General features: G+C 41.8%; 1 protein-coding gene and 1 pseudogene across 5 annotated transcripts in view; both read right to left on the minus strand.

Moving 5' to 3' along the window:
• CLTRN (collectrin, amino acid transport regulator) overlaps window positions 1–25,383 on the minus strand; it is a 173,208-nt gene that overhangs the window by 96,285 nt on the left and 51,540 nt on the right. For 2 of the 4 annotated variants that reach the window (XM_082609623.1, XM_082609622.1), the window contains exons 1-3: window positions 9,473–9,571; window positions 9,096–9,154; window positions 4,431–4,516 (exon numbers count right to left, since the gene is read on the minus strand). In XM_082609623.1, the coding sequence (XP_082465749.1) occupies window positions 4,431–4,516; window positions 9,096–9,154; window positions 9,473–9,530 (203 nt within the window). In that variant the 5' untranslated portion in view covers window positions 9,531–9,571. Of the gene's footprint in view, window positions 1–4,430; window positions 4,517–9,095; window positions 9,155–9,472; window positions 9,572–25,383 lie in introns of those variants that run through there. The other 2 variants (XM_082609624.1, XM_082609627.1) reach the window with 2 other exon arrangements.
• On the minus strand, window positions 16,129–16,616 carry LOC309796469 (phosphatidylethanolamine-binding protein 1-like; annotated as a pseudogene). The gene has a single exon. The product of its transcript is annotated as a phosphatidylethanolamine-binding protein 1-like (transcript).

Consider the following 25,383-nt stretch of genomic DNA (forward strand, 5'->3'; position numbering starts at 1 on the left):
ACAAGGACGACGCAGTCTGGCCGAAGGCTTCCGTCTCGCCCCTCCCTGCCCGCTCTGCCGCCTTCCCTTTGCCCTGCACTTGGATCTCGGGCCCCACAGGCAGCGACTCGTGCAGCTCCCTCCGGAGGCCTCTGCTTGGCCCCGGGCAGCCGTCCGAGTGCAGGCTGTTGGCAAAGCCGCCCTCTCTCACCCAGCCACGGAGGCTCAAGCCAGCCTTTGCCTTCAGACTTCTCCAGCTAAGAGGCAGGCGCCAGTTTCTGTTCCACCCACGGGACAGTCTCAGTGGCTGGGGACACCATCACGGTGGCTCGCGCTCCAGGTGCTGCTACTCTGGTGGCAGCTGGAAGTGGCCCTGGGAACGTCTGCAAGCTGGGGAGTGATGTGCCCCTCTCTCCTCTCACAGACGACTCCTCTCTCCACTAGCAGCGTTGCCTGACCTGAGGTGGGCGGGGGAACACGCGAGGGGTCCACTAGTGTGGCCTGGGCGCTAACTCATCACATGGACCCAGCTGTCAGCTCCCAGCGGGCTGCGTGGTGCACCCACACTGGGACCCATCCCCGCCCCTGTCCTGCGGGGAAGGCCATGGACACGCCACACCCTCTCTGCAGGGCCTCGCCCTCTGCCTCTCGGACCCTCGACCTTCTCTTCCACTGCCCGCTTGGGGTCATGGTGACTGCACCCGTTCAGCTCTCCTGCAAGTCCTTCATGGATGTGGCCAGGACCTCGCTTTAGAAACAACACCCTCTTGCAGAGTCAATCCAGCTTATACTGGGTCAACGGTAGGCTGGCGGTAGGTTCCCAAATATGCAGAGGAGACACTGAGCCCTGTGTCACTGGACGTGATCACGCTCGATATGAGATGCCGTCGTTTGGACTGGGTGAAAGGTGGGACGAAGAGTCTTCATTACTCTGTTCATTATTTGACTGTCTTTAGTGAGTTACTCTTTACATCTTCCACCCAGCGCATCTCAGTAGCTCTGAGATTTCTGCAGTATCCATAGAATAAGCAGTGACAGGATAGGAAAAAATCGATTTAAAAAAACGGCCAATGTTCAAGATTTGAATCCCTAAAGCCATCCTAACAGGCATTCTTCCCACCCTGTAGAATCCACTCTGCCTCACACTGGCACCAAAAGACCTCTGAAAAGCACATTTGAAATCTGATCCATTTGCCAAGCTAGTGGTGCCTTTCTATTACCCACCACACTCGGGAGAGGCAGCCTGTCTGGGAAGCTGTTTTCAATTCATCTTGCATTGTGTGGTGCCCTTTCCCATAGAGGAAACCTGCTCATGTAAAGAAGCAGCCACCGTTAGGGGGCAGCACGTGTGCTGCATCTTAAACACATCCTGATTCATGAGGCAGCCCTCAGCCCTCAGCCCCGTGAGAGCAGTACTGCTGGGACTCAAGCTGCCTGAGCGTTCGCAGGAAAACAATTTGTTGACCCCAATCTAGGTTTGCACTTTTCAATTTTTCAACTGACATTGGCAACAAAAGCCTCTATATAGCCTAGGCACCCAGTTCCAATTAAAACACCTTTGCAAATAAACCAGATTACATATTCACAGACTCCTACAATGTCCGGTTCCAAAAAATCAAATTCCCAAAGTGAATTCCTCAAAACTAATCTGAAACGTTACATATTTAAATTAACTTTTCCTAAGAATGGAAATGTGATATAACAGTCATTTACAAGGTGAAATGTAGGTACTAAGAGGAAGGAATAACACAATGAACACAGCAATGTATAAAATCTGTTGATCAAAAATGACAATAAGATAAAAAGAGACTAGTTGAGGGTCTAGCATTGTGAGATGACCAGCGGCTTTTTTCCTTATATTCTTCTCTTTTTTTCGTGTTTTAAAATTGAGGTATAGTTTTATGTACAATATTATATAAGTTTCAGGTGTACAACACAGTGATTCACAACTTTAAAGGCTATAACTCCATTTATAGCCATTATAAAATACTGGCTACATTCTCTGTGCTGTATAATATATCCTTGTAGCTTATTTATTTTATATATAGTAGTTTGTACCTCTTAACCCTCTACCCCTATCTTGCCCCTCCCCCTTCCCTCTCCCCAGTGGGGACCACTAGGTTGTTCCCTATATCTGAGTGTGTTTCTTTTTCTTATACTCACTACTTTATTTTTTAGATTCCACATATAAGTGATAACATACAGTACTTGTCTTATTATTTCACTAAGCATAATAGCCTCCCAAGTCCATCTGTGTTGCTGCAAATGGCAAATTTTCATTCTTTTTTTCGGTTGAGTAGTATTCCATTGTATGTATATGTATATGTGTGGATGTGTGTGTGTGTGTGTGTGTGTGTGTACACCACATCTTCTCTATCCATCCTTCTGTTAATGGACACTTAGGTGGCTTCCATGTCTTGGCTATTGTAAATAACACTGCTGTGTACATTGGGGTGCATGTATCTTTTTGAGTTAGGGTTTTTCTTTTTTTCTGATATATACCCAGGAATGGAATTGCGGGGTCATATGGTAGTTCTATGTTTAGTTTTTTGAGAAACCTCCATACTGTTTTCCACAGTGGCTGTACAATTTACGTCCCCACCAACGGTGTACCTGGGTTCCCTCTTCTCCTTATATTTTTCCTTTTTTATTTTTTGGAAGGCAATCTTCTCATTTTTATTTTTAAAAGGTTATTATAAATTGTTTTGGAAAGAATGCTTCCGTTTAAAGGCATAAGATAAAGGCAAATATATCTTTTCTAAAAATCTATAAAACAGGAGAAAAGTTCATGTAGGGCATCATTTTTTTTTACCTTACACCTCCTTCTTTCAATTTTTTGAATCATGTGAACACGTTACATATCTTAAAATACATACGTGTGTTGTGTATATATGTGTGTGTTTGTGTACACACAAATCCACATATCATATGTTTATTTTGCTCCCCCAAATGTTACTCTTCTGTTTTATCCCTTATATTCACAGCCCATGCATGATACATTGTGGGTCTGAGGAAGACAATAAATAGAAACCCTCTTTGCCAAGTTCTCAATAAAATTAAGACAAAAGAATGAAGCAGACAGGAGACCAAAATAAAAGGCTGTGTTGGAGGATATGACTTTTATCAGCGGGCAAATTTCCTTCCTAATTTTAAAAATATCCTGCGATGAGATAAATTCATCTATAGTGACCCGGGCAGAGCTGAACTGAGGCAGGTATCACCATATTCTGGTGTCATATGCAAGATATTTAACACCTTAGGATCTGGCCCCTACCAATCTAAACAGTCTACAGCTACAGACAGCACGGACAGCCGTGTGGGTGTGTAAGCTTGCCCAGGCAGGGCCTGATTCTGTACTTAGTGTGGGGAGCAGCACAGAAAAATGCGTGCTGAGGGCAGGCCGGCTCCTCAAGAGAAGGGAACCCATGCCCCGTTTATCCTTCCAGCCCACCAATCAAATCAGTCATTTCACCTCTCAAGGGAAGAGTGAAGTAGGGAGTAGAGAGAAACCAGGAGTGTTACCCTAATCACAAATGGAGATGGAAGGAAACATCACAAATAGGGAAGATTCCTTCGCAAGAACAGATTCAAATGTAAAACTATTAAAAGGTGTACTAAGGCTTTGAAGAAAATAAACAAGGTGCTGTGATAGATACCAACAATGCGATGAACCTATACATATGTAAGTTATTTTCAAAAGGAGTGCTGTACACTTATCCCCTTGCCCCCCAGGTTCATATGTTGAAGTCGTAACCCCAAATGTGAATGTACTAATATTTGGAGGTAGGGCCTATAAGGAGATAATTACAGTTAAATGAGGTCATAATGGTGGAGCCCTGATAGAGAGGATTAGCGCCCTCATCCAAAAAGGCACCAGAATGCTCACTCTCTCCCCTGCCACTTCCCCCTCAACAAAGGAGAGGTCATGTGAGCATACAAAGATTTGGTGTTGCCTACAAGCTGAAAGAAGAGGCCTCAGAATGAAACCTACCTTGTCAGCATCTTAATCTTCAACTTCCCAGCCTCCAGAACTGTGAGAAATAAATTTCTGTTGTGTAAGCCACCCAGTCTGTGGTATTTGGTTATGGCAGCCAGAGCAGACCAATACAATGAGAAGGGAACTCTTTTCTTTCTATCTTTATCTATCTATCTATCTATCTATCTGCAAGAGAAATATTTATACATATATATAGAGAGAAATGTAGAAAGCTTATGACATGTAACTACAAATTTTTATATTGTCTTCATAGTGCCTATTGAATGAAGAGCTTAGAACATGATATAAACTATAAGCTGAGCTAGATTATAAAGGTTGTTTTTAATGTTAAATTAAAATGTGGGTCCCTTAAAAATTAGATGTGTACATTATTTTCAAGATTGAGTTTTGAATTAATGTCCTGTCTCAAATAATACTGCAAACAATCAATTTAGACTTTTCATTGCTTACTTACTCAGTTGCTTCTCTGTTGGGAACTCTTCTCATGGAGAAAGCCACCATCGCTTTGAAGAGATATTCTTCATTTGTATCCCAGGCATACTGAAAGAGAAGTAAAACCGAAGGTAAAGTGAAGAGGCATGGGGTAAAAATTGGTCCACTGGGTTCTAACTGTGGCCACGCTGGTGTTGGTGTGTGTCTGTCTGTCTGTCTGCGTCTCTCTCTCATCTTCCTCATACAATAAAGACTGAAGACCATGATAAATCATGTCAGCATAATGTTCAGGATAGAGTTTCCTGGCTATTCTATCATTGTAAGTGTGGTGTGTTTCCCATGGCATTATCTTCTTCCAAATCTGCAGTATTAGTAGCCAGTCAACAAATAGGGCATTTGGACATCTCATCCTGGACATAAACAGTTGATTCCCTTCTTTCCTTTCACCTTTCCCTCATAAACTGACTCCCCTTCTCAGCTTCCTTCCCTTTATTAACACCAGTACAATTTTACTTTTTATATTCTTAGCTGAAAACTTGAGTGCATGTGTGTATTATGGGCTGAATTGTACCCCCCTTCAAAGAAATTCATATGTTAAAATCCTAAACCCCCAGTAGCTCAGAATGGAACCATATATGGAGATAGTGTCTTTACAGAGGTGATTAGGTTACAATTAGATCACTAGGGTGGGCCCTAATCCAATATGACGGGTGTCCTTGCAAGAACAGGAAATTTGTCACAGACACATACAGAGGGAAGACGTGTAGACACAGGGAGAAGACAGCCATCTAGAAGCCAAGGGGAGAGGCCTGGAACACATCTCTCCCTCACAGAACGCAGAAGGAACCGACCCCACTGACACCTTGATCTTGGACTTCCAGCCTCCAGAATGAGAGAAAACAAATTTCTGTTGTTTAAGCCGCTCAATCTGTGGTACTGTGTTACATACAGCAGCCCTAGCAAACTGAAGTGGCTGACCCCACATTTTAGGTGGTAATCAAGTGTAACGGGAGAAAATCACAAAACAGGTTTTGTGACTTAAGTCTAAACTCATGATGACCTACTCCCAAATTGCCTGGGATCCCCTTAGGATTCTCCATCAGTTTTCTCTCTCTCATGGTTCACAAGGACTATTTCAAAGCTCCTTCAGGCCTCCCCAAATCTCAGTGCTCCCCTCAAACCTCACTCTCACTAGGCGCTCTTGTTTTGTAAGTTACTGATACATCTCGAGTCATCCACTTACACTCCCCCGCCCTCCTGACACCAAGTATAAAACTTCCTCCATAGATACATGTCTTATCCACATCCTCCCCCGAAGGGCCAGATGTGGTGTTTCTCCTCCTGTCAACGGCTGATCTGTCTACCTCTATTAGGAACGCTTCCATTCGGCACTTCCCGGGATCTAAACAATACAGTTTCCCCCTCTCTTCTGTGCATTCAGTGCTGACTGGAGGCTGTCCACTGACTCTGAACCATGCTCAAGTCTTTCCCATTAAAACAACAGCAAAACCAAATCACTTTATTCAGTCCTGCTTCTCCTACCCATTGCTGTCTCTCTCCTGCCCTTCACAGCCAAAATTCCCAAAGGAGTTATCCATCCTTCTGTCTTTACATGGTCACTGCCTACTTACTCTTTTCTTATATAAATTTATTTATTTTATTTATTTTTGGCTGTGTTGGGTCTTCGTTGTTGTGAGTGGGCTTTCTCTAGTTGCGGTGAGCAGGAGCTACTCTTCATTGCGGTGAGCGGGCCTCTCATTGCGGAGCACCGGCTCTTGTTGCGGAGCACAGGCTCTTGTTGCGGAGCACGGGTTCTAGGCACGTGGGCTCAGTAGTTGTGGCACGCGGGCTCCGCAGTTGTGGCACATGGGCTTCAGTAGTGGTGGCTCGCGGGCTCTAGAGCGCAGGCTCAGTAGTTTTGGCGCACGGGCTTAGTTGCTCCACAGCATGTGGGGTCTTCCTGGACCAGGGCTCAAACCCGTGTCCCCTGCATTGGCAGGCGGATTCTTGACCACTGCGCCAGCAGGGAAGCCCCACTGCCCACTTATTCTTAACCTCCTCCACCATCTGCCTTCCAATCCCTCCACTCCACAAAGCAGCTCTCTCACGTTACCAACGACCTTCACGTTGCCCAACACAATGAGCAGTTTTCAGTCACGCCTCGCTTGGCCTCTCAACGGCATCTGATGCTCTTGAACAGTCCCTTCATCTGAAAGCGCTCTCTTCCCTTTCGTGATATACAGCGTCGTCCTGGTTTTCCTCCTGCCCCTCCGCCTCCTCTGCAGGTTCACCCTCCTCTACAAGGGCTTTAAGCTTTCGAGAATCGCTAAGCTCAAGGCTAGCCCCTCTCCTCTTGCCACCCTCCGCTTTCTCCCTCAGCACCGTCATTACCACCTCAATGCAGGTGACACAGGAATGTGTATCTCAAGCCACTTCTGTCCTTGCCTGTTTGTCAATAATACCTCAAAGTCAGTAAGTCCAAAATTAAAGCCATGATTTTCTTGTTGGTTCTTTGTTCCCTGACTCGTAAATGGGCCATCATGCATCCAGCTGCATAATTAGAAACCAAAGCTTATCCTTGACCCCTCGTCCTCTCTTCCTTGTCATCCCATCCCCGTGGCTCTCAAATCCCTTCACTGCCCCCTCTCTCCACCAACACACCGTACTCCAGATAGCCACCATCTCCCACCTGCACTACTCCAACTGCCTCCCAACTGGCTCCCCCTCTCTACTCCAGTCCCCTTGACTCTGTCTTCCACACTGTGGCCAGAGTGTCTTGTAAACACAAATTCTGTCATGACACCCCTTTCACGAAACTCCTCATCGCTTTAAAGATAATATCAGGGACTTCCCTGGTGGCGCAGTGGTTAAGAATCCGCCAGCCAATGCAGGGGACACGGGTTCGAGCCCTGGTCCAGGGAGACCCCACATGCCATGGAGCAACTAAGACCGTGCGCCACAACTACTGAGGCTGCGCTCTAGAGCCCGTGAGCCGCAACTACTGAGCCTGCGTTCTAGAGCCCGCGTGCCACAACTACGGAAGCCGGCATGCCTAGAGCCCGTGTTCTGCAACAAGAGAAGCCACCGCAATAAGAAGCCCGTGCGCAGCAACAAAGAGTAGTCCCCGCTCGCTGCAACTAGAGAAAAGCCCGTGCACAGCAACGGAGGCCCAACGCAGCCAGAAATAAATAAATAAATAGATAGGTACATTAATTTAAAAAAAGAAGATAACATCAAAACTCCTCAACACGGTCCACACATTCTTTGGCCTGACCCCTCGTTCCTCTCGAAACGCATCACGCGCCATGCTCCTCCTCACTGCTCCTCTTCCAGGCACCTCGCCCTTCCTTCCACCCTTCACTCTCCCCAAGTTCTTTCCTATAGTAAGCCTTTGCATGTGCTGGTCCCTCCACCCTCTTTCCTTTCATCCCCTGGTTCACTTTTACTCATGCTTTAGACCTCACAGCAAGTGCCAGTTACTGCGGCCCCTCATGAGGCCAAAGCCCCTACATACTTCTCCTCCCTGTAATGCTTGTCAAGATTACACACTTGCATTTGGTTCATTAATATGCAACCAATGCCACTACTATAAGCTCCCCAAAGGCAAGGATAAGCCTGGTTTTAGCTGCACTGCATCCCCAGCATCCAGCATGGTGCCTGCCCTCAGAGCAACCTGGGATAAGCAACCCTACGCACTGGCAGAGATGGTGGATTGTGCGGTCAGACTGCCTGGGTTCAAAACTGACCCCTGCCCCTTGCTGACTTGAGATCTTCAGTAGGCCACGTAATGTCTTTGCGCCTCAGTTTTCTCACCCACCTAACGACAATGGGAATACCCATGCCACCTTCCTCAAAGGGTTGTTGTGAGGGCTAAATGAGCTGACGTGAGCAAAGTGATTAGAAGGGTCCCAGCTAGAAAGTAAACTAAGTTCTCAAGGAATGCTGGCGCTTAGAATGCTTATCACTCACTGAGCGAACAAAACGGTGGATTGCCCTGCAAACTGAACACTTCCAAGTATCCTTAGCACTCTTGTGTCATCTCTAGCCTGAGGCGTCTATCACCTTCTACTCGGGAAAACTGTCACAGACCATGCCGGAAAACCGAAACTAGAAGGACACAACTCCACCTTATTAATTCAACAGTCTTTACTGTTCCTATAGCTACCGGAGCCCCGTGAGTATTCTGTTAACTTTAATTTCATAAGCATATATTTCGTGTTATTACTTTGATATTTGAGAAGAATTGAAGAAACCTCACCTGAGAATTGGAACATTTTGTGCTATGAAAGATCTCATGCGGGTGAAACATGCCCTCCTTCCAATGATGAGAAACGTCACTGACAAAGTTCAAATGACCACAACGGTGGGGAGCAGACCCCGACCCACACCTGAGAGCCTGACTCAGGCCCCTTTGCTCCGCTCTGCTAGGTGGACACGTGCAGGCTGGCAAAACGGTTTTGGGTAGCACAGAACTTCACGTATTTTCCAGCGTACACTGCACATTAAATACTTCAGGCAAAATCACTTTATTAACAATTTCTATTTTACTACAATCTTTTTTGCTTTAAGAAAATATCAGATTTGAGGTCTTTAGAAGCAACCCATACACGTTTAAGATAACTATGCAGAGAAAGCAGTGTTATTAGCAAACAAAATTTTAAAGGAACATACGAGTTTCTTCACTTACCGCTTTATCTCCCAGAGCTGTTCTGAGACTAAGTCTCACTTTAAAAGCATTTTCTGCATCTGCCAGAGAGAAAAAAGAGAGAGAGAGCACTATATGATGATAAAATCTGCCAAAATGGAACCTGATCAATCCTAATATTTAATGCAACTCGAATCAACAGAATTGCAAGTAAACTGCCCCAGATACTCCCGAAAGTTTAACTGCAATCACCTTAAATGGTTGAAATGTTTATTTCAAACTCATAAAATATTCACAGGCTCAACTTTACAGCCATGACACGATGGCAGATTTAGAAAAATAAAGAAGTCTTTCAGGCAGAGACTTGTCAATCATTTAGAAAACTGTTCATCTATTTTGAAGTTTCAAGGCTTACGTACCTGGCTGACAGAGTTCGGCATGAATAGCAGTCACTAGAAAAAAGAGCAGCCACAACATTCTTTCAAAGTGGAAAACACAAGGCAAACGGAGGGGAAAAAAATCCACCCTTCACTTAAAGCTGCCTTAGCCATTCTGTGACCCGGATTAGAATATCAGACAAACAAGCAAGTCACCACCTGAAAGGTTTAATGATTAACCCCCATCATCTGGGTTAATACTTGGAGAGCAGCAGCCCATCTCCTGTCAGTTACTTATGAAAATCTGTTTGGAAAACAGATTAGCTGTCCTTTCCAAACTCTACCTCCAAAGAATGTTTTCTCTGCTGACCCAAAAGTCGGAATCCTCCCCCCACCTTGCTTCTGTTGTTGTCTGGTTAAATGCACGGTGGAAAGAATGAGTCCTTTCTGGAGGTTTACCTTGGCATGAACTTCCCATCTTTTCGGGGCTGAAATATCTCTGGCGAATAGATAGACTCTCTTAAGTTAGGAAACAAACATCACCCCTTTCTATCTCTGGTGAACAAAGGACACCCTTCCAAGACTGGCCTCATTAGACTCTCTCCTCCACAGGTAAACATTCAGGAGAGTTTCCAATTCAAAGAGAATGGTTTTGCTCAGCGCTAAGCTCTGGTAGTTGTGTAAAATCAAAAGTTAATGATGTACAGCAGTGCTATCCAATGGAACATTCTGTGATGATGGAAATGTTCTATATCTGCACTATACAATATGTATACAATACGGGCGCCACTAGGCATAGGTGGCTGTTGAGCACTTGAAATGGGGCTAGTCCTGCTGAGGAAATGAACTTTTATTAAGTTAATTTAAGTAGAAACATGTGGCTAAGCAACTACATTGCTCAGTGCAGCTATACGACAGTAATTAGGAGCTACCGACCATGAACCAGCTTTGCCGAATTATTTCTCTAATCCTCCAAACAGCACCCCACAGTTGCTGTGGTGTAATCATCTTACATACAAGGAAACCGAGGATCCAGTGTTTAAGGCATTGCTGGCAACAGGGAGTGGAATGGGTGTCACTTTACCAGCCTGGATGACTTACACGTGAACCCTATCTCCACCACACTGAACCCGACTGTGTCTCAGGGTCATCACTGATCAAAACTGAAACTGTAACGAAACCTCAGAGATGCTCTGAGGACTACAGCAGTGAGTGGAGAAGAACCTTTCCCCTAGTGGGCATTCTACAGGTGCCAATCAAGACCCCCAGCGGGTCAGTGTCGGGACTTTCCTCTCTACCACGCCGCCTCTGCATGTGTTCAGTCCCCAGATTCCACCTCGTTGCCTGAAAACCATGAATGGAAAAATTAGATCGGGTGACCCCGCTGATAAACAGAAAATCTGGATTTTTAAAGCAGCAACAAGAAACATATCAACAGCTACACTTCTCACTTCCCCTTCCTGGTTAGGGTGATAGCTTATCATGGCTGACCCACTGCTGTTGGCTAACTCCACTTAAGGAGCTTTTCCTCATCTCCTTCACCTTGGTTGCCAGGGCACAGAGTCAGGAAAAGTTGTACTAGAGAGAGAAGTGGCCAAAAGTTAGCCTAGTCATTCCAGAAATTTCACTATTAGATGAAACGGAAATTTCCTAGAAGGAAGGGCCCTCATAACTGACCCCTGAAAACAAAGTCAGACTAGATGAAGTTATCTCGGGAAATGTTAGACTAGATAAAGGCATCCTGGGGGCGGGGAGGGAACAGACAGAGCCGGTACCAAAGCTGATTATTTGCATCAAGGAACAAAGCCCTGTTATGGAGACAGAAATCTGATTCAGCCTTCTTTTCGCCTTAAAACTTCATAAAAAAGGATATTGCTGTGATTTATGTCATAGAGTGTTCTGCCTATGTTTTCCCCTAAGAGTTTGATAGTTTCTGACCTTACATTTAGGTCTTTAATCCATTTTGAGCTTATTTTCCTGTGTGGTGTTAGGGAGTGTTCTAATCTCATACTTTTACATGTACCTGTCCAGTTTTCCCAGCACCAGTTATTGAAGAGGCTGTCTTTTCTCCACTGTATATTCTTGCCTCCTTTAAGGGAACACTCTTGCACTGTTGGTAGAAATGTAAAATGATACAGCCACTATGGAGAACAGTATGGAGGTTCCTTAAAAAACTACAAATAGAACTATCATACGACCCAGCAATCCCACTACTGGGCATATACCCTGAGAAAACCATAATTCAAAAGAGTCATGTACCAATATTTTCACTGCAGCTTATTTACAATAGCCAGGACATGGAAGCAACCTAAGTGTCCATCAAAAGATGAATGGATAAAGAAGATGTGGCACATATATACAATGGAATATTACTCAGCCATAAAAAGAAACAAAATTGAGTTATTTGTAGTGAGGTGGATGGACCTAGAGTCTGTCATACAGAGTAAAGTAAGTCAGAAAGAGAAAAACAAATACCGTATGCTAACACATATATATGGAATCTAAGGAAAATTAAAAAAAAGGTCATGAGGAACCTAGGGGTAAGACGGGAATAAAGACGCAGACCTACAAGAGAATGGACTTGAGGATATGGGGAGGGGGAAGGGTAAGCTGTGACAAAGTGAAAGAGTGGCATGGACATATATACACTCCCAAACGTAAGGTAGATAGCTAGTGGGAAGCAGCCGCATAGCACAGGGAGATCAGCTCGGTGCTTTGTGACCACCTAGAGGGGTGGGATAGGGAGGGTGGGAGGGAGGGAGATGCAAGAGGGAAGAGATATGGGGATATATGTATATGTATAACTGATTCACTTTGTAATAAAGGAGAAACTAACACACCATTGTAAAGCAATTATATTCCAATAAAGATGTTAAAAAAAAAAACTTCAGGGCTTCCGTGGTGGCGCAGTGGTTGAGAGTCCGCCTGCCGATGCAGGGGACACGGGTTCTTGCCCCGGTCCGCGAGGATCCCACATGCCGCGGAGCGGCTGGGCCCGTGAGCCATGGCCGCTGAACCTGAGCGTCCAGAGCCTGTGCTCCGTAATGGGAGAGACCACAGCAGTGAGAGGCCCGCATACCGCAAAAAAACCAAAAAAAAAAACCACAAAAAAACAAAAACTTCATCAAAGTATCAAATGTCTCCCTTTTGCTTTTACTTAGTCACTTATGTGAGGAGGATTGAAGACAGTAAAATGCTGAGTTTTTGTCAGTGTAAGCCACTCATTTGAAAAGAGAAGAAAAATCTCTTCTCTTTTGAATTATGATTTCCTAATGCTCGTTGTATCGTTTTTTTAAAGGTAGAAAAAAGAGCAATACAGGTTTTCTATAGAAAAAACAGAGGTGCATGCATGGATGTGAACATATGTAAAAATTCATCAAGCTTTACACCTAAGAAATGTGCACTTTCCTGTATGTGTATCACAATAAAATATTAAAAAAAAATCTTACATGTTAAAAGTTAAAAACAAAAAGAAAGTAACAGAAAAGCCAGAAGAGAAAAGTAGAAATCACCTGTAATTCCACCAGCATCAATGACCATTGTTAATGTTTTCTAAATATTTGGAATATATCTTTCTTAGCCTTGGGTCTTCGTGTGTGTGTGTGTGTGTGTGTGTGTGTGTGTGTGTGTGTGTGTGTGTAAATACAGATAAATTTCTTCTTAAAAATAAAACTGGGAGTAGAATGGTGGTTACCAGGAGCTGGGGGAATTAGGGAGATGTTGAAGGGTACAAAGTGGCAACTAGTAGATAAATAAGTTCTGGAGATCTAATGCACAGCATAGTGATTGTAGTCAACGATACTGCATTGTAAACTTCAAAGCTGCTAAGATATTAGATCTTAATTGTTCTCACCACAAAAAAGAAATGATAATAAGGTGACGAGATAGACGTATTAGCTAATGCTACAGTGGTAATCATATTGTAATATAAAAATGTATCAAATCAGTATGTTGTACACCTTAAACTTACAAGTTATATGTCAACTATATCTCAAAAAAACTGGGATTATACTATTATTAAGCTTTGTCACCTTCTTTCTTGAATTTAAGTTTATTTTTAATGTATTTCCATATCATTAAATATTCCTCTTTAATACAGTTTTTTTTTGTTTGTTTTTGTTTTTTGCAGTATGCGGGCCTCTCACTGTTGTGGCCTCTCCCGTTGCGGAGCACAGGCTCCGGACGCGCAGGCTCAGCGGCCATGGCTCACGGGCATGGCTCACGGGCCCAGCTGCTCCGCGGCATGTGGGATCTTCCCGGACCGGGGCATGAACCCATGTCCCCTGCATCGGCAGGCAGACTCTCAACCACTGCACCACCAGGGAAGCCCCTTTAATACAGTTTTTAATGATGGTCTAATATTGCAGTCATTTTATGGATATATCATATGCTTTTCAATGTAATTTCTTTTCTTTTTTACTATAATAAAAAATTCTGTAATAAATATTCTGGAAGGTAACAGTTTTTTGGTCATTTATAAGAATATCTTTGGCATAAATTCTTAAAATTTAAATTTTGAGGTCAAACGTTATACAAAAATAAACTAATATAATATTGTAAATCAACTATAATTCAACTTAAAAAATATACAAACTATTATGTGTAAAATAGATAAGCAACAAAGATATATTGTACAGCACAGGGAATTATAGCCATTATCTTGTAATAACTCTTAATGGAGGATAATAATGAAATACTGAGTACTGTAATACTGTAAAAATACTGAGTCACTATACTGTACACTCAAAACTAATATAATCTTATAAATCAACTATACTTCAATTTTTTAAAAGTTATGCAAAAATGTAAGGTTTTGATACATGTTAATTTCCTTTCAAAAGTATATGTCAGTGTACATATTTTTTGCAGTATATACGTGTTCATTTTCCAGTATCCTGAACCAGACATTATGCTCCTCGAAATTCTTTTGGCAAAACAAATGCTACAGCAGTATATAAATAGTGCTTTGATTTGCAATTCTTTGTTTCATAGTAAAGCTGAACATTTTATATGTTGAATGGCCATTTGTATTTCTTTTTTTATAAATTACTTATTTGATCCTTTGCCCTTTTTACTGCCAAAGTGTTCATTTTTCTCAATTTTCTTTTGGCATGAATTTGTGTGTGCGCATACACTGTCAGTTGTTAGTTTCCCTTTTCAACCTATTTCAACCTATTCTCTTGCATTTTCCTGGAAAGCAGTCCTATATTTCATGTCATCTCAAAATGATTTAAAATTTTTCTCTTACTTTTCAACAGTAATACCTAGCTGTTGATCCTGTTTTGTCATAGAGATAAAAGTATCCTTTTATTCCTAGTTTACTGAAAAATTCCTTCTAACAGTAATTGCTGTTGGACTTCCCTGGTGGCACAGTGGTTAAGAATCTGCCTGCCAATGCAGGGGACACAGATTCGAGCCCTGGTCCAGGAAGACCCCACATGCCGTGGAGCAACTAAGCCTGTGTGCCATGCCTACGCTCTAGAGCCGGCGAGCCACAACTACTGAGCCGTGTGCCACAGCTACTGAAGCCCGTGCACCACAACTACTGAGCATGCGCTCTCAAGCCCCGAGCCACAACTACTAAGCCCGCATGCCACAACTACTGAGCCCATGCACTTAGAGCCCGAGCTCCACAACAAAAGAGGCCACCACAATGAGAAGCCCGTGCACCGCAACGAAAAGTAGCCCCTGCTCACCGCAACTAGAGAAAGCCTGCACGTGGCAACGAAGACCCAACACAGCCAAAAATAAATAAATTTATTTAAAAAAATAATAGTAATAATAATTTCTGTTGAATTTTAACAACTGCCTTTTCAACATCTATTAGTATAATCACTGGCTTTTTATTTACCACTTGGTGCATTAAAGTAGTAAATTTCTTTACATTAATACAACCCTTAGATAAACTCAGTTGATTATATTTAACATGCTACTGGACTTATTTTGCTACTTTTCCCCTTGGATATTTTTTTTCTTTTCATCTACACAGTTTTTATTTTTATTCAACTATAAGCAAATAGCAGAATTAACACAACATGCAGCAACTCCAGACCGGCTTTTCCTACACCGAAGAGCGATCAATTTAACAGGCACAGACTCGGATTTCTGATGACCTCTCACTCAGCCCTGCAGCTCTCCCTATTGCTTTTTTCAGTATTGCTCTTTAAAGGAGCCAGAGCGGGACACTGACACCCAATAACCAGCCTGAGATGTATCACATTGGGGGCTAGCGGACGTGCCGGCCCCTGGTTCTCTTAGTGAAAGACAGGGCCGTGAAAACACATGCCAGAAGATGCCGTCACACACAATCCTGGGCTCGGGCTCACAAAGGCAGAGGCAATCAATCTTTTCTTTTTTCAACCTCCCTTAAAGATTCTTTGATGCTCTGTTCTAGTACTGCAGACCTGGTCTTTTTACCAGAATTTTTTTCTTCTTTAACGTCTGGGTTGTTATTCTTATATTAACATTGTGATGACCCCATCCTAGTACCAAAATATCCCCCACCAAAACGGAGTTTGAGTTTGATCAAAACATAACCCCCCTAGAATTATAGAGGACAGGCAGAAGGAAAAGTCACCCTAAACATAAATCTGACCGCTCAGGGTTTGGGCAGGGGGAAGGGGAGAAAATCTACGTGCATCACTAAACTGAAACACTGCTTGGGAACTCTGGGACGGTGTCCATCTCTTGCCTTTCCTCTACTTCCCAGACAGCTGCTCGCAGAGCTTGGCACATAGTCATCCCATTCGGCCTGGCAACACGCGCCGGCCACCGGAGCCCCGAGCTCGTACTTTTTGCGGAAATTCGCCACCTTGAATTTGCCACGGTGGTCTCCAGATCGGCTGCTGAGAATGGGCTCATCACACTTCAGTGGCCTGTCCTGCTCGTAAACCAGCCAGGCATAGCGGGGAGGCCCAGAGCCCACAAAATCGGAGAGCACCGTGCCACTGCTGATGTCTTTGCCCTTCATATTGACCACCAGGAAATGGTGCCATTCCCTGCATTTGGGGTCCTTCCTGCTGGGAGCATCTGGGTCTGTCAAGACCAAGGTATACAATTTACCTGGATCAAGGCCATCCCATGCAATGCTGGTGGGCCGGTTCTTCACCTGCAGCGGGTACTGCGGCCTCTCGTCCACTTCCTGCAGCCTCAAAGGCCCGGACCACTTGCTGAGGTCCACCGGCATCGCGGAGCCAAGACGGGCGGACAGCAGGAAAAGCAGCAGAAGGACTCGTGCAGGGTAGCAGTCCAGACTCCCAGCCGTCTGCAAACTACCGAGGCAACTCAGGCCCCATGGACGGACAGACGGTGAGTGCATGCGCCAGAGCCACCACCCCGACCTTCCCTTGGATTTTTGGACTTCTTTTCATAAGAAGAATAGCATGTGAGTTCCTTTTCAGGTGCTAATTCTTGAAGTCTTTTTTTGTCATTATATTGCCACCTTGAAAATCACAGAAATATTTTCAACATTTTCTATGTATAGAAATATTTTAAAAGCGTAAGAAATTAAAATGTTACAGGTAAATAATCTGGACCATACATACATATTTGGGGCAAGGAGTTCTCAGAAACTTTCCATTTCTTCCATTGTTAGTTATTTCAGATCTCATACTTTTTTCTGAATCAATTTAGGTTCCTTAAAATTTCTAAGAAAATCATTTCATTCATTCAGATTTTCCAGTAACTCTTGAGCTTTATAGAAAATTTCCCATAAAAGATCAATATTTGTTGCTCCTCTCCCTACATATTTGATAAAGAATACATTAATTTTTTTCTCATCTTCCATTAAGAGTTGCCAGAAGTTTTGCTATTTTTTTCAAAGAATATGTTCTTAGATTAATTTTTGTTTCTATTCTTTCTGGTTTTTGATTTATCCATCTTATTTACATTTATTAAGTCCTTCCCCTAGTTATACTTGTCTTGCTGTTCTTTTTATAACTCTTGAATTAACTAACAAGCTCATTTATTTTTATTCTTAGTTAACAATGAAAACATCTATGGCTATGAATTTTACTCTGAGTACTACTGCTCTGGCCACATGACATAGGAAGTGTAGATGTACAGTGGCCTCATTACGATTAGTTCTCAAAATAGTTATAACTATAGTTTTCATTTATTCTATAACCCAGTAATTACTTAGAAAAGTGTTTCTAAATTTCTAAGTCCTTTTCAGATTTAACTATAAGTATATATGTATATGTTATATTTTAAATAGTATTTTTATTAATCTCAAGTATTGGGCTGGCGAAAAAGTTCATTCAGATTTTTCATAACATCTTACCGAAAAACCCGAACGAACTTTTTGGCCAATCCATTAATTCTTTTTTTTTTTTTTTTTTGCGTTACGCGGGCCTCTCACTGTTGTGGCCTCTCCTCTTGCGGAGCACAGGCTCTGGACGCACAGGCTCAGCGGCCATGGCTCACGGGCCCAGCCGCTCCGCGGCATGTGGGATCTTCCCGGACCGGGGCACGAACCCGTGTCCCCTGCATCGGCAGGCGGACTCTCAACCACTGCGCCACCAGGGAAGCCCCAGTAATTCATTTTTAATCTTGGATTTATAAGAGGTAGTCTTACAACTGATCCATTAGTATCCAAAGATATTTCATTAATAACTTCAAACGAGCATCTAACAATATTCTTTTTAAAGGAATTGTGAATGAACACTGTGCTGAGTAAATTTCCTTTTCTAGAATAAAAGCATTATAGGTGACGTCTCATACTGCTTTAAAGCAGATATATCATAATATTAAAGAGCTATGAAATGGAAAATTTCTTAAGGTAATAAGATTTTTATATCAGGATAAAGCAAATTCCTGAGTATGAGCTGATGTGCTCATATGTTTGGATTTGTTTGACATCAGCAAAAGGAATTGTCAAATGTGTGGCCCAAAATGACATGATTCAAAATATTGACTTTTATAGATCCTGTCAGGTTAATAGAAAGACAAAAGCTCAAGGGACAATTATGAGACACTGTCAATAGCTCCACTTCGAATCCAAAGACACCACAAGTTACACATCACATAGAAAGTATTAAAAATAGATTATTAAATAGCTTGATGAAGATTTCAATAAAATAGATGGAAAACAGAACTAGACACTAAGATTCTTGCCTCTCAACATACTATCTTTACTTTCTTACATTCTTCAAAATCTTGCACAAATTTGTGTTTGTTTTGATGTACAAGTGTTAAGCATTGAACTTCCAGAGGTCTCATATTTTATGTAACTTGCTTCATACAATGCTCATTTCAGCAATTCCACATATAGGAGCTTAATAATTTAATAGTAACGGTGGTAATGATGACAAATAAAGCATTTTCAATCATTCTGAATATGGTCCTATTTACGGCCAATGTTTAGAGTTTAGAGAATGCAGATAAAAAGTTGAGACTACTGTTGCCATGTGCAATACGAAAGGCACTGGGTCTCCTGAGACAGGAAAGAGAAATTGATTTCTCTGTGCTTTCTCGTACTCCACAACACTACTGGAAAGCAGTTTCTCAGCACGTAACTATTGATCTACTGCTCTGGAGGGTGAATTAAATATGAGATAACACGAAAACACGTGAGTTGTTCTTTTGATCCATGCAAGATGCCTTTTCAAGTTCATCAGAGTTGTAAACAGATATGGGGGATATGTACGCTCCATTTACCTGCAATGAAACAAGATGTAGTAGGGGCCAATGTCCCTTTTGAATTTTGACCCTGATTATTCCGTTTCATTGTCACAAACAAATTTACTAAACCTAGAGCACCTAAATCTACTACAGTAAACTGTAAAACCGTTTAAGATATGTTATTCTGTACATTTTTATTGGTTTTTGGATAATGTATCTGGCCGTGACACATTAAAAGAAATCAAATGAAACCTTTAATCAATGAATATGGAAACCTTTTGTAAGAAAAAACCCTGCACTTTTAAAACTAGCGTCTCAATTACATTTAGCGCCACTCATTTTCTAGAATAGAAGTTGTAGATTTTTAATCAAATGTGATCCTTCATAGTTTAATTAGAGTGAAATTGCTATATCTATATGATAAGCAATTTCAAGAAGTTTCTAATAATTACCCAAATATTTTCAGAATAATTAGAGAGGTAACAAAATGATTCTACTCACCTAAGCTATCATCAGGTTAAGGTACATGTGGAGATAAAAGATTTTTGCCTCTGTGCAAACCCATTATATTTTAACACAGTGGTTCTCAGTCAGGGGTGATTTTGCCCCCCAGAGAACATTTGGAAATGTCTGGAGACATTTTCAGTTGTTACAACTGTGGGGGGCAGGGATAGAGAGTTCCATGGCATCTAATGGGTTGGTACAGACCAGGAATGCTGCTAAACATCCTGCAGTACACAGGACAGCACCCCTACAACAAGAGTTATCCAACCCCAAATGTCAATAGTGCAAGGCCGGAGGAACCCTCTTTTAACCTAATGGTGCCTCTTTCATGTGCAGATGCTTTTGGGTAATGGACCATGTGTTCCTTCCTAGTTTCCCATATCAGAAACAGCAACTTAGGATCTAGTATTTTGGAGACAATATTTGGCACTGACATCATTAATTGGCATCATTAATTGTTCACATGTACAAATAAATAGGTCATATGTCATATTCTGAGGAAAACTTCCTAGTTGTACATGTAGTCAGTTTTCTTGTTATCTGCTTAGGTTCCAATGATCGGGTTCATGCTTGACTGCTGTGTAGAAGCTGCTTCTCAGGAGTGCACAGTCTACCTGGAAGAGCTCTCAACTTGGACACGTCAGTCTTATGTGGAAAAGAATGCGGAGTTTGCGTTTAACTTTTTACACTGCTTGTTAAGTGAGCTTTTACTTAGACTTGAGTCTCTCCTCTTTTAAAACTCTGTTTTTCTCTCTGGTGACCATAGCATTTTGGTATATTCTAATGAAAAGTTCCCCTCCCACCCCGTATATCACCATCAGCCTAACTTATTAATTTATAAATTTCTCCATCTTTGTTTCACTTTACTAACTCCCATTCTTTTTATTTGGGGTTATTCCATTAACATAACTAATAAGTAGGAAGAAAGGACCAGTTAAAGGCCTAAATAATGTTCCTCTAAAGATTATCACTTAATAAACTTATGGGATACTGGTTAAAATGAGAGACTAATCTCTCACTTTATATAATATATAGTATTATATATTATAATATATAATTACATATCTCTGATTTTATATAATATATATTATATAATTTTTCATCACACATACTATAAGCCTATAATTTATCACTTGCTCTATATTCTGAATTTACTGTTACAATAAGCTCATTTATCTTATTAAGATGGCTAATGAGAAAACAGAATAGTTAAACCTATAATCCTTATTTCTAATTAAATCTCAATATCATTGTTACTATAACTGATTAATTTTACCCTCCCTTATCTACTTTATCTGACTTACCGAATCAATATTTCATTTTATTTTTCTGTTTAAGGCTTATGGAAAAGATCTTGCTTCAATTTTTAATATATATTTTGTACTTAGACTTTATTCCTTTTAAATATCCCCTTATTGAGTCAACATTTAACTGTTAGTATTAAGTAACAAGATTAAAAATGCTTTATAAGAAGAGACCACATGTTGGCAGCACCTTCCTCTTGGGACCAGTGGGTTGATTCCCACTAACGCTGTCTGAGGAGGAAGCCACCTCTCCCCTCCTTGTGTCCCCACTGGGGTACTGCAGGCCCTCACTCTCCACAACATCCTCCAGTTTATTACCTTGGGACTTGATCAAAAATGCCTCTAACTAGGGCTTCCCTGGTGGCGCAGTGGTTGCGAGTCCGCCTGCCGATGCAGGGGACACGGGTTCGTGCCCCGGTCCGGGAAGATCCCACATGCCGCGGAGCGGCTGGGCCTGTGAGCCATGGCCACTGAGCCTGCGCATCCGGAGCCTGTGCTCCGCAACGGGAGAGGCCACAGCAGTGAGAGGCCCGCGTACCGCAAAAAAAAAAAAAAAAAAAAAAAAAATGCCTCTAACTAAAACGTATGTATACTGCCAGTATCACTGCACATTCCATGCACCATCTTGCGCTCATACCTAATGCTTGTCCCTTGCATTTAATAATTATTCAAAGGTTGTTTTTAATAATAATGTTGAACTACAGATTCTCGATGGAAAGTTGGAGTTTGTGTAGCTTTGGATATACTGAGTGGTTCCAAGAGATCTAGCGGGGAAATAAGTATAATGGATAATGGTATTTTTTAAATTATTAATATTAATTAATAATTAATAATTAATTAATTAATGAAGTGTCTTGGGGTGCATTACAATTTTTTTTCTCATTCTTAGATAGAAGAAAAAAAAATTCCTAGATGGGAAAAAAGAAAACCAACTTTATGATAGGATTTATCATAAACAAGGCTTTGGAATATTTTTGTCTTTATCCTTATGTTTTATGCCCCATTTTAAGATGAGAAAATCTTACGATATTCAATCCTAGGATATTCAAAAGGCTCATCAAATTTTGTAGGTTAACAGCCATAACCATTATGAATTTTAACTTATTTTTCACAGGCTAACATTGTTTTACTTCAGTGAAAGTTAGTCATTACTGCTTGGAAACAAAAATTAGACAAACTGAGTAACTGTAATTTTGCCAAGGTTGTATGCCTAAAGTGGGGATCTAAAGAACACTTTCTTAAAAGGGATGCATGCATGCCTGTCTGTGTGTCTCACCCTGTGAATTAAGACCAATAAATTATAATGAGCCCCATGAAGTAAAAGCAAGGCTGCACTGAGTCTTCTGATATTTCCTCCTAGATGTTTAATTATCTACACTGCTTCTTGGATGTTATATTGAACGTTTTTCATGGTCTTGGCCCATAATGCTTGTTTTCCTAGGCCAAAATTCTTTTTTAAATCCCCAACCAAGGATCGAACCCATGCCCCCTGCAGTGAAAGCGTGGAGTCTTAACCACTGGACCACCAGGGCAGTCCCTAGGCCAAAATTTTTGCAACCATGTATGGAGTAGGATTTTCGGTCTTTAATTGCCTATTAGGCTGCCTGCTGGAGTTTACCCAGAGGTGTTTGCTGCTACCTGTACTACATGTACCTCCTTTACCAGGTGTTACAAAGAGGCAGAGGGGGCATCGGCCATGTACCACTTGGTTACTTGCTCTCATTTTCATAATAGAACCTTAAACTACTCTCCTCCTGCTTGATCTACAAAGCATAAGAATTAATCACTATCTCAAAGTTTCTGCCCTTAAGTTTTGGCTAGCGACCATGACATTGTACTCTCTACCATAGTTATCAACAGCCTATAATGAGAAATGTCATTTTTGGAGGACTGTAAAAGACCTGCATGCAAGATCTGTATTCCTGCAAATCAGAGATGCCGGAGAGATTGTTGCTTGCAGCTACTCGCCCATCCTGCAATGTTAATCAATCACAAAACTTTTTCCTTCTGAGCATGGACTCAGCCACAAAACTTCCCGGCAAGGTTATTTAGGCAGCGACCACGAATGGATCAGAGCTGAAATGTGAGTTGAAAGCTACTTGCCATCCTAATGAACAGTAAGCTAAATGCTACCCTGGATTAGGCCAGACCATTCATGAAAACCTTAAAGTGATTGCCATTCTCTCTTCTAATTGGCATTCAGAAACTTACAGTCAAATCTCTGGCCCACCTTTAACAAGGACATTTTCCTCTGTGCTCACGAGGAAAAAGTTCCGGATCCAATGGCTTGCCTACTGGTTTACCTTATCATTGGCTGCATCATTCTCTTTAAGTTCCCCTTTCCGTGATTCCTTCAACTATTTCTTTTATCCAGTATTGTCTATATTTTCATAAGGTGCCTCAAACGTTCATAGAAGTAAGCTATTGCTAACTACATAAAAATTAACACAGTGACTTACACAGTCTGTATTTGGTCTCATTTCCTGTTATTTTTTAAGGCAAGAAATGAATGACATTTGAAACATTTTATATAAATGAAACAGAATTCTCAGGGTCCAAGTGAGCTTAATAAAAGTGTTCTGTTGAAAATTGTTCTTTTCTCTGTGTTCCTTCTAGTTCAACATTGTAAATGTTCCCACTGTCTTCAAGGCAGAAATGGAATGAAGGGGAGGAGGGGCAGAGAAGGGAACTGATACGTGATCTAAACTCTTTATTACTGGCATACGAAGAATTATACGTAGCAAATCTTGCTACTGTGGAGGAGAAAAATGTCGCACTCCACCTGAGTTGAAGGGGCATACCTTCATGTTTTTAGACAAGGACCATGGGTCCATAGCCTCATTTCATTATACAAATGCCACCGGAACCAAGCTCTGGGGCCTGAGCCGGTTTCTCAGGAGACCTGGGCCCCCACACAGGTGCCCCCCGAGGTTCCAGGGAACAGGTCTGACAGGTGGGGGGGTGAAGGGGGTATAGCACGCATGATAGGGTGGGGCTGAGACAGAGTGCACCTACATTTATGAGCTTGGATGGTTTGTTTGTTGGGGTGTTTTAGATTTCACATATAAGTGAGATTATACGATATTTGTCTTTCTCTGTCCAACTTATCTCACTTAGCATAATGCCCTCGAGGTCCATTTATGTTGGTTGTCGGAAATGGCAAGATTTCATTCTTTTTTATGGCTGAATAGTATTCCACTGTGTATATGTGCCACATTTTCTTTATCCATTCATCCATCAATGGACACTTAGGTTATTTCTATATCTTGGCTATTGTAAATAATGCTGCAATGAACACGGAGGTGCATTTATCTTTTTGAATTAATCGTTTCATTTTCTTCAAATAAATGCCCAGAAGTGGAATTGTTGGATCATATGGTAGTTCTATTTTTAATTTTTTGAGGAACTTCCATACTGTTTTCCATAGTAGCTGCACCAATTTATATTCCCACATGGGTTCCCTTTTCTCCACATCCTCACCAACACTTGTTATTTTTTATCTTTTTGATAATAGCCATTCTAACAGGTATGAGGTGATATCTCACTGTGGTTCTGATTTGCATTTCCCTGATGATTAGTGATGATGAGCATCTTCTCATGTACCTGCTGACCATTTGTATGTCTTCTTTGGAAAAATGTCTATTCAGATCCTCTGCCCATTTTTTTGAAATTTTATTTATTTTTGGCTGTGTTGGGTCTTTGTTGCTGCACGCAGGCTTTCTCTAGTTGCAGCGAGCGGGGGCTACTCTTCATTGCGGCGCGTGGGCTTCTCATTGTGGTGCTCTGCCCATTTTTTAATCACTTTTTTTTTGCTATTGTGTTGTATGAGTTCTTTATATATTTTGGATATTAACATCTTTTCAGAAAAATGATTTGCAAATATTTTCTCCCATCCTGTAGGCTGCCTTTTCATTTTGTTGACGATTTCCTTTGCTGTACAGAAACTTTTTAGTTTGACATAGTCCCACTTGTTTACTTGCTTTTGTTGCCCTTGCTTTTGGAGTCAGGTCTGTAAAATCATTGCCAATACCAAATGTCATTCATTTCTTACCTTAAAAAATAACAGGCAATTTGGGAATTCCCTGGCAGTCCAGTGGTTAGGACTCCACACTTCCACTGCTCTGGGCCTCAGTTTGAGGGAACTAAGATCCCTCAAGCCACACAGTGCAGCCAAAAAAAAAAAAAAAAAAAAAAAGGAAAAGAGATCAAATACAGACTGTAAGTCACTGTGTTGATTTTTATGTAGTTAGCAATAGCTTGCTTCCACAAGCTTTCTTCCTTTTCTACTTCCTTGAGGTGTAAACCTAGGTTATTTATTTGAGTTTGTGGGGCAGGAGGTAGTGTGACCTGGGAGGGAGGGATATGATGCAACGAGGGCATGACCAGAATGCGACAGGCATGGGTCCTGAGGGAAAGACTGGTAGAAAATCAGGAAATGAATTCTTTCTCCCACAATTCCATTTTCTCTCTCAAATTTTCTGACTCTCCCACAATTCTCCATACTAACCCACAAATCTGTTTTCC

Source organism: Mesoplodon mirus, assembly GCF_964341445.2.
Source record: "Mesoplodon mirus genome assembly, chromosome: X".
NCBI lineage: Eukaryota > Metazoa > Chordata > Mammalia > Artiodactyla > Ziphiidae > Mesoplodon > Mesoplodon mirus.